The 10,084-nt window shown below is 34.6% G+C and overlaps 1 protein-coding gene across 7 annotated transcripts; it reads right to left on the reverse strand.

Moving 5' to 3' along the window:
* Positions 1-812: 812 nt before the first annotated feature.
* Positions 813-8,909, reverse strand: LOC116007123 (peroxisomal fatty acid beta-oxidation multifunctional protein-like). Of its 7 annotated transcripts, XM_031247721.1 has the most exons (19): positions 8,817-8,909; positions 7,413-7,550; positions 6,333-6,382; positions 6,024-6,095; positions 5,700-5,762; positions 5,541-5,597; positions 5,378-5,445; positions 5,202-5,283; positions 5,043-5,098; positions 4,655-4,957; positions 4,441-4,527; positions 3,888-4,062; positions 3,193-3,314; positions 2,789-2,952; positions 2,452-2,706; positions 2,069-2,190; positions 1,854-1,975; positions 1,612-1,760; positions 813-1,113 (listed from the first exon to the last, which is right to left on the reverse strand). In XM_031247721.1, the coding sequence occupies exons 4-19, from the start codon at positions 6,082-6,084 to the stop codon at positions 957-959; spliced, it is 2,043 nt and encodes a 680-aa protein (XP_031103581.1). In that variant the 5' UTR covers positions 6,085-6,095; positions 6,333-6,382; positions 7,413-7,550; positions 8,817-8,909; the 3' UTR covers positions 813-956. The 7 variants fall into 7 exon arrangements, with proteins under 7 accessions (XP_031103581.1, XP_031103577.1, XP_031103578.1 ...); XM_031247717.1 differs by lacking the exon at positions 6,333-6,382; XM_031247718.1 differs by lacking the exons at positions 5,541-5,597; positions 6,333-6,382.
* Between the last annotated feature and the right edge of the window lie 1,175 nt (positions 8,910-10,084).

Below are 10,084 nucleotides of genomic sequence, written 5' to 3' on the forward strand. Positions count from 1 at the left end.
GCTTATCCTTATTTGTGTTCTAATATGCAAATTATTTAAAATATTTATTAGTCTAAATCTTACTATAAGGTTGTTCAAAAATCAAAAGTAAATAGTTTACCTTCCTTCGTTATAAACTATCATGTATTTCAAAAAAAAAAAAAAAAAACTATCATGTATGCCATTTATAGGTTCAAGCCGGGGTTAGAAATGTGAAAGCTCTCTTTCTTCATTCTCATTGTTTCTAGAAGGTTGAATTCCCAACTTCAAGGGTCCCCACACTCCGACTCAACAAAACATTAGAGGATGTAAATCATGCATGTTAACTCAGCTGGATAAGTGATACTCATTTCGAGTCATTGTTCTCAAACTTTATCTCTGTGACCAATTGAGTTGCTCATGCGGGCTTCAACTCCACTAGTCACCAGAGTTGAGACACTCTGTCCATTCTACAACTCATCACTATATTATTGTGCTACAAACACAACTCCACAGATCACATCACTATATTATTGTGCTACAAACACAACTCCACAGATCATAAAATTTAGCAGGAATCATATCGTATCAGGGGCACAGATCATAAAATTTAGCAGGAATCATATCGTATCAGGGGAGAATTGAACAAAATATGATATATATACTTTTTATAATCATAAAGAGCCCAAGCCATCACTATATTATTGTGCTACAAACACAACTCCACAGATCACATCACTATATTATTGTGCTACAAACACAACTCCACAGATCATAAAATTTAGCAGGAATCATATCGTATCAGGGGCACAGATCATAAAATTTAGCAGGAATCATATCGTATCAGGGGAGAATTGAACAAAATATGATATATATACTTTTTATAATCATAAAGAGCCCAAGCCTTATTTATATGTAGACGAAGGTGAAATAGACATGTGAAAGAGCAGAGCTTAATTTCAATAAAAACATGTATGTGTCGATTGAAACAGAATACATCATTCTAAATTCCCTCCCAAGGGAATGCCTTTAGCAGCTCTGTCTTCCAACAAGTGCGAGGGCTTGAAGAAGTTACCATATGCCTCGTACCAACTCTTTAGCTTTGAGTATATGTACTTTGGTCCAATTGAATCTGCCCAGAACATTATACCTCCCCTGCAACCAACAAAACAAAAAGCTCAATTACACAACACAGATAAAGGAAATTGTTGTGTTAGACAGATGGGGATAAAGGCCAAGTCTAACACCCAGTGGTTGAGAGATTGTTGGGTGGAGGCTGGTAAAGGCCAAGTCTTGTACCCGGTGGCTGATGGATTGTTGGGAGGAAGACGGTAAAGGCCAAGTCTAGCACCCGGTGGCCGAGGGATTGTTGGACAGAGGCTGGTAAAGGGATTAAAGGGTCAAGACCAGCACCCAGCGTCTCGAAAATGTGTCGCGGCATAAAGAAATAAAGTGCGCATTTGCTACTAGTAATAGCTTTTGGCGTAAGCGGTAAGCGCTTGATCTAGTAAGTGGTATCAGAGCCAGGTCACAAGTCAAAGTAGTTTACGTTGATAGTGAAACTACACATATTGATGAAGCTAAGGGTGTAAAAGAGAAGAATCCCATTGGCATAACACACTTGCATATTGAAGAGTTGAATATAGTTTATACGTTTCTGAAGGGAATTTCATCCCATGGACAGAAGCAATATCAAGGTCTGAAGCTCTGACAACTATTCGTTCTTCAATAACACGGCACGCCTCATTTATGACCGGAAAGAACATCATCTCCAAGATATCTTGGTCTGTTACAGATATTGGCTGCAAATGGCAGTAAGACAAGCATGTAAAGAGTCATATTCAATGATTTGCGACTGAGAAAATGTGGAAGAGAGTTGTTGAACTGTGTTATACCTTTCCTCCGGGCATAACTTTTGTAAACCGTCTAGATTCTTCAACGATTTGCAAGACAGATGTATCGGGTTCTGGCTTCTTTCCCTTCACATATAGGTAGAAACCTTTTCCATCCTTCTTACCTGGAATGTCAAAGTTAATGATTCCTCTTTCTCCTTGCCTTTGGAAGATTTATCAAATGCTTGTTACTTGGAAAGTACAAATAGACTACTTACCTGTGCGTCCATTTTCAATCATAAGTTGAACTAAAGGAGACTGGAAAGTGCGATCAGGAAATGCAGCAACAAATTGTCCTACTCCAGCTAGAAATATGCCATATCCTGACAAATCAAAAAGCCTGCAAATTCAATGGAAATTTTAAAAAATCATTATAGAACTTCTTATGGCATCATTGCATTATACAAACATTCCACCAACTTTAAGCAAGAAGTAAATGCCACATACTCATTCAAAAGTTACATGTATAGAAAGTACTAAGAATATTATAAAATATCCAGAAGTGTAGAACAGTTCAATGAGTAACAGCAACAAACATTTATGCAATTCCAAGCTGTTGTGTATAATATATTGGTATAAAATGTGAGAGCAGATTGCTTACTGAAAAGGGCCTATCCGCATGCCGAATTCACTGATCACTCGATCAATTCTAAATATATCAACCCCCAAATTTGCCAACAAATCTGCTCCTTGCATATATGGGAAGAAGGTTCGGTTGACAGCAAAGCCAGTGCAGTTTTTAACCACTATAGGAATTTTCTTCAGGACTTTCGAAAATTTCAAAACATCAAGTATTACTTGACTAGAAGTGGTTTCTGATCGCACGATTTCCAAAAGAGGCATGACATGAGCAGGACTAAAAAAAGGAGAAAAAGACCCATAAAAAATTAGAGCATGAAGAAATTAATAGAAATATGCTTAGTGAAGGCCTTTCTTACCTGAATAAGTGTGTTCCCAGAATACGATCTTGAGAATTTGTCCTTGCTCCAATTTCATTAAGATCAATAGTGGATGTATTTGATGCCAAGATACAATGAGGAGGACAGATCTTCTCAATTTCTTCAAAAACTGATTGTTTCAATTCTCGGTCCTCAAATACAGCCTGACAGCAAGAAATGATGACAGTAATAAGTAGAGAAAGCCTTTAACACAATCCAATATTAAGAAGTATAAGGTTTAGAGAAATCATACATGTCTGCAATGAGCAACATCCAAAGTTTTACTTTTAGCACAGTATTTAGGTCAGGTTATTTAGGGCAACACAGAAAAGTGTAAATAGAACTGGGCATCCTGGAGTGTCAGAATTAGGGTGACCCAGAGAGAGAAGGGACATATGGTTTACCTCTATGACCATATCCACATTTTTGAAATCTTCATAGTCTGTAACACCTTTTAGAAGGGACAATGTTTTCTTCACTTGGTCCAACTGTAGCTCACCTCTTGTTACTAGGCCATTTACATTAACTGAATAACACAAGACATGCATCATAAACATACATACTATGTGTGTGTGGCATGTGCATAAATACTGTGTGTGTACATATACTTGTACTAGTAGACAATAGTTTTAAGATCCTGCACAACATGTAGATATGTTGCAGAAAAGTGCAAACCAGTTATATTATGATTGTGTAAACAGAATTTACTTGGACAGTGAATTATTGAAGCCCAAAAATATAAGTGAACTTGAAAGATTTTCTTTACATTTATTTAGAATTCGCTCAAAACAGCAGACTTTTTTCAACTGTTATGTTTTTTTGAAAGCAGACAACCTTTCAATAGGCTGAGCTTTCAAACTTTCACATGTATTAGTTCTCCACCTTTTCTAAGGCATTAAAAGCCTCAGAGAATTGTGATTAAAAAAAATGTTGTGAGCACCCTTCCCAGAGAATTCTAAAGGCCATCGATATAGCAGACACAAACTCCTCCCACCCCAAAAATATGTCGTACTCTTGCTTTAATGTGCTATCTTATTGAGATGATAATCAGCATATTACCAATATTCTCAAAAGTCATATCCAGGGAGGGAGTACTAACCTTCAATTGATTTCATGGCCTTCTGAACAGATTCATAATTGACTTCTTTAAGTATGACATGTATATTGCTGACAATTAGAGCTGTAGCAATGCCAGTACCCATTAAACCACCACCAATTACAGCAACTTTTTCCACTTTTTGGGGTTTAAGATGGCTATTGGTAACACCTGGAACCTGCACACATAACAGGACTTTGGGATTGTTTGAAAGAATAGTTCTGTAGAATAGACTCTACGTTTATGCACCAGACACTGCCTGGAAAGTAACAATATTTAAGTATTTTGTGTCCTCTGGTTATCAAGTAAGAACATGTGTATATGGCAACACAAACTCTTCACATTAGCAAAAATGTGTCCATAAATTTGCATTCTTTGAGAACCTCAATGTCTATGAATGCATATTTTTTTGAGCTGCAATCTTATGTTATTCAATATGTGTTACTATGTTTGGAAAATGAAATGAAAATCAAAATGCACAAAAAAACAAACAAACTTTGGACTCGATAGCAAGTAGCAACGAGTTGTGCATTGATATCGAGAAAGACAATTGTACCTTTGAAGTTGCACGTTCAGCAAAATAGACATGAAGAAGACCTCTACAAGGTTTTGACAGTACCAGTTCTCTTGATACCTCTCGTTCCTGCAAGTAGTAAATTGAAATAATTGTTAACCAGAGATGTTTTGTTAATAAACATGTGCAAATAGTTTTGCATGCCCATGAAGAAATATACCCATCAACTAAAGGATGTATTTATAGATAGCTTCACCTTCAATACACCTGAAAGTCCTCCAGAAATAACTCCTTCTTCAATAACATCAAGACATGCTATGTAATGAGGAAACTTTGAATGTGTCTTCATTGCTTGTTGTCTTGCAGTTTTCAGAATCTCAGAAGATTTATGGACGGGTTCAAGTTTATCAGTCTTCTGAAGAGTATTGATGCGAGATTTTCTCCCTTCTACGATATCAAGTGCCCAGAGACGAGAAGCAACTAAGAGCTCCTCAGAAGATACAACAGCATCAATAAGGCCAAGTTCCTTTCCTTCTTCAGAAGTTATACTATTGGTTGTCTGAAAATGCAGTTGCAGTAGGTAAGTTGCCATCATCATATCAACTAAAAGTACCTGTTCTAGCATTAAAATTCAAAAGTCTTACCATCAATAACTCGACAGCTTTTGATACCCCAACAAGCCTGGGAAGACGCTGAGTGCCTTATAAAATACAAACAAAAATCTAAGTTTCTATGCAAAAGATTTGCATATTATCTAAAATTAACACTGAGATGACAAATTGATAACCCAATCCAAGCAATACCTCCACAACCTGGAATTATTCCAAACTTCAGCTCAGGTAAGGCAAGTTCAGATCTTGGAGTTGCAATTCTAACATTGCATCCCTATATGGAATTAACAAATGAATCTCATAAAATTCGGAAGCTCTAGAATTTGGTAGATTCCATTCAAGCATTAAAGTTGATACTAGAAACAAACCATAGCCAATTCCAAGCCCCCACCAAGGGCAAATCCATGAATGGCAGCAACAGTAGGCTTTTTGGCATCTAGACAAACAAAATGTGAGAAAAATGACCCCAAAAAAAATTAGTAGACAACTCACGATTTCATAAAAAATATGTAATTGCACCAAACATATTACTTTCTATTGTGTTCATTATTAGATCAACTGAAGAATCTGGCAAATATGAGATATCCCCTGGAAGATCCCAAAAAAAAAAAAATGAAAGAGGAAAAGTAAAGTTAATTATTAAATGACACTTCATATATGATATGGACAAGATGTGTGAATTGTGACTACCAGTATTGTGAACTTTCTGCAAAATATTAACATCAAGACCCCCACAAAATTTACCACCAGTGCCTGTAAAGAATAAATTCATAAAACATAAAATAGCAGTGAGCTTTTCTAATCTCCCACAATAAAAATAGACCTGACAAGATTGGGAATAAGTTGAATGACAAGGAATACTAGTATGACAGCATCAATTACATATAAGACATAATTTTCGCTTCTTTATATAAGAAAAAAAGTTCTGTGACAGCAAAGAAGTGCTAATGTTTTCATAGTTACATCTATCAAGCTTCTATACATGATCATTACTATGTCCATCTCAAAACTCACCAGTTAAGACTACTCCTTTGACATCATCTCTTTCCATTGCTTCTCGATAATGTTCCTTCATTTCGGCAATCACTGTTACCCACCATTAATCGTTAAACGCCACAACCACCAGAAAGTTAGCATAGATATGAAATTAATGATTGAACTGACAGAACTCAAAGTGCTGAGAAATGAACCCACATGAAATGTTTAACACACAAATCCAGGTTTATTGTCCATATCAACAAGCATTCGCACATTCTAAACCTCTAGAAAGTCAAAAACCACTGGGAAACTAAGAAACAAAATAAATAGATGAACACGGAGTACCAGTTGGGCCATTTTAGCCCGACTTTATCAACTCTTGGAGGCGTCATCTTCTTTGATGTTGAAGTGAGAAGGTGTTTGACAAAATGCCGAAGAGAAACCCAAGTTTAGTATGCCGATTTAGATCGACGGGAATGTTAAAGCAAAGCACAGTTTTGTTTAATGGTTTGCAGAAGTTTTAAGCCATAATAAATAAATCAAAAAACGGTTAGGGAACAGTTAAAGCAGCAACGGAAAATATTAGCCGATTTTGATCTTTCACCTCCTAATTAGCTCTTTAAAATATTATTACTTTATTTTGCTCCAAAATGTTGAATTCCCAACCTTAAGGGCCCGACAAATTTTTTGGAATGATTTACTTTTAGAGGTTGCCCTATACTGTTGCCGGTGAAATTCCCAAACTTCAATTAACCATGTGACCAGTTGAACTGCCTATGCAGGCTAAAATACTGTTGCTGGAGTGTTTGGTAAATAACGATTAGCTGATAACTGTTAGCTGATTGGGTTAGTGGTTTGACTAGTTGATAGTATTAGCTAATTGTAGAAAGATGTTTAGTAAATTAGTTGGATTACGTGCAAAATGACTTTTTCAAAAAGTTGATCGAAAAAACTGTTTTTTTGAATAGCTTTTTTAATTTTAGCGTTTTGGAGCAATAAACTGCTATAAAAAGCTAATTAAACAAATATTTATATTGAGTTTTTAAGCAAGTCAAATAGCTAATAGTGGTCAAATAATTCAAAACTTACTTATTTTAACCTATTAACGATGGTCAACTTAAATTGATTTACTTCCTTGTGACTCTTTGCCGACTAACGTCACAAAACAAAATTGACTAGTGTGCACCCTAAAATAATGATAGCAAATTATCTCATCATAAAAAATTGACTATTGTGTTAAATAGAACATTTAATGTAAAATTCAAATATAAAAAATACAATTTTAATCTCTCAATTATTTTCTACTTGTCTTTTTAATTATATTCCCAAATTTTTATGGTTGTAATGTGTCCTCTAACTTTTCAAAAGTTATAGTTTTAGTCTACTTGTCATATAGAGTGATGTTATGGAAGGAGGTTTACGTACCGGAAAGTGTCAATGCATTTACCGGCGGGTTGGAGAGAGTAATCAGAGCAATGCCATCGCTTCCGATCTCCATTGTCACTAGCTTGCCGTTACCTCCCATTTCTACTGCCATCTCCAAACTCACCAATAATGTAACTCCTACAATTTTATTTTTCACTGCATTAATTACCATATATATAAATATATAATCCAATTCATATGAGAACATCTCCCCATGCAAGAATTATATGTGTGGACAAAATCTAAACCATTGATCTACAAGATTGATAGATAAAAAATTAAAGTTGTGTTTAGAAAGCAGGAAAATGATTTATGAAAAAATGAGTCATTTTTCATAAAACAGTTTCATTTTCTGTGTTTGGTTGCATTCTGGAAAACTGTATTTGTGTATTTGGTTCATTTTCTGAAAAATGAGTAAAAATGTACAATTATATATTTATATTAGTTTATTTAAAATATAAAAATATATAATATAATTAATAATATTTATTATAAAAAAAACCAACATCGCTGCTCTAGTTTCCGCCGAAAATTAGAGCAGTCGTCGCTCCTCTGGTTTCCGGCAGGAACCAGTCCACCGGACTGGAGAGGGACGACTTCCCTCTCTCACACGAAGCCATTTTCCAAAGAATTGGGTATTCCCATTGAACACATTTTCCGGACGTTGCTAAACACCAAAAGTCCAGAAAATGATTTTCGAGAATCATTTTTTGAGTTATCAAAAACACCCTAAGTAAAAAGTGAGTGCAATCATTTTCATAAATATCACAAACTTTTGAAATTTGTAATATTATGAAAACGACTCTATCTTTTGTATAATTTTGCTCGGACCTTCCCACATATAATGTCAAATTTGAATGTATTGTCTTGGATGTGAACATTAAAATGTAAAATCAGGTGGTTACATATACTATCCTTATAATTATTTTGAAAAATAGTTTTACCAAAACTCATTACCATTATCAAGTATTTAATTCCAGTTATAATTCTGATTCCTATATGCTAACCAAACACACCCTAAGTATTTCTAACTTTATGAGTTTAAAGGTGGTCAAATTAAATTCAATGGGATAGCTCAATTGGCAAGTGATCTTTTTTTTTGAAGCAGAATTTTGAAAGAACCTGGGTTCGATTCCCGGGACTCCGACCACATAGAACACCTCGTGAATTTACCAATAAAAAAATGTGGGTGAACTAATAATGGGAGAAATTATTCAGTTTTTTAGAAAAGTAAAAACAGAAAATAGTTTACTTTATAATTCTCTAGGCCAATAATTTGAAAACAAAAAGCAGAATGAAAAAGTGAAGAATTAAAATAAAAGCAACCTAAATTTCACACATTTTCTATTAGTATACTGAGACCAAGAAAAAGAAGAATAGATTAAAGATGGATACCAATCATACCTCAATTGGGAGAGGGCTATGGTAAGTCTCGACTTTGTGTGAGAGTGGTTGATGAAATGCTGCATGGACCATGCCAATTTATAGCCACATTCACTTTTTTTTTTTTTTTTTTTTTTTTTAATTCACCGGATCTTTCTCCGTCTGTTTAACAGTCCGGATCCAAATCTCGCTCAGGAAAAATCGCCACTTGCGAAAATCGAATTCGGGTTCTCCGAAAATTCTTCCTCACATTCCCTATGACAATGCAAATCTCATCAACAATTTCACTTCTGGCTGAAGGAGCCAGTATATATATATATATATATAGTCATAATCAGGTGTGGCCGCGTCTTAACTATGCATTTTCTAACATTGAGTGGTATATATTTGTATACATAGTGGTGTATTCTGCACCGGCCGCACGGGAAGACGCGGCCACATTTGAATAGAAATATATATATATATATATATATAGTTCGAGGTATACTGAATAGGTAAAGTGATGAGCATAATGACACTGTTTGATAAAATAATTAGCTTATGAGTTAATTGTGAATATAGAGTTCTAAAATTGTAAACATGGATCCGGATCCAAGCCAATGGCATAACAATCGTTTAGAGGGCATGGCACCCATAGTGAGTCATTTAAACACCAATTTTACATTTAATTTTTTATTTATAGTATATTGCACTGATTATTTCAATTATCGTTTTTTTTTTTGAGTTCTATCGATTACAATGTAGTATCTGTTCATAGCTACTTTCTCAACCAAATGAAGCACAAAGAGCCGATATCGCATTCACTGAGGCTCGAACCCACCCCTCCCATGTGAGAGTGCAACCGGGTGCCACTAGACCACATGTAGTATCAACTAGTATCAAATTATGCAATGCTTAATATATATTTAACTAAGTATCATACTCAATCATCTTTAGAAAAAAATAACTCAATTAAAATTCAATGGAATTAATCTCTTCTCACATACATATCTAAAAGACTAAAAACATAATAAGTCTCAATCAAAGTTATATCCCTAATTTATGTCTATGTTTTTAGTGCTAACCATTTTGTACATTGTGTTTTTAGAGTTGTATTATACAATTTTTTAGGCAAAAATACTCTTACCGTTACAACTTCCGTTATTTTTTCCATTAACTTTACCATGCGCATGCATCCACCATATATTTTCTTATATTCTTTAATGATAATAATATTTGTAGACATTATATATTGGATTAACATAATAAATAATTTTTTCATATAGATTTTAATTAGTAAGAATTTGTTA

The sequence above is a fragment of the Ipomoea triloba genome, chromosome 15 (genome assembly GCF_003576645.1).
Source record: "Ipomoea triloba cultivar NCNSP0323 chromosome 15, ASM357664v1".
Classification (NCBI taxonomy): domain Eukaryota; kingdom Viridiplantae; phylum Streptophyta; class Magnoliopsida; order Solanales; family Convolvulaceae; genus Ipomoea; species Ipomoea triloba.

Bases quoted from the DNA above. Each gene is read 5' to 3' on its own strand.
- LOC116007123 (XM_031247717.1), bottom strand. From the start codon at position 7,524: ATGGCAGTAGAAATGGGAGGTAACGGCAAGCTAGTGACAATGGAGATC. The intron at 4,958-5,042 runs GTAAGACTTTTG...CTGCATTTTCAG, and splicing joins AAGCTGTCGAGTTATTGATG to ACAACCAATAGTATAACTTC. The intron at 4,063-4,440 runs GTACAATTGTCT...TTATGTGTGCAG, and splicing joins CTGAACGTGCAACTTCAAAG to GTTCCAGGTGTTACCAATAG.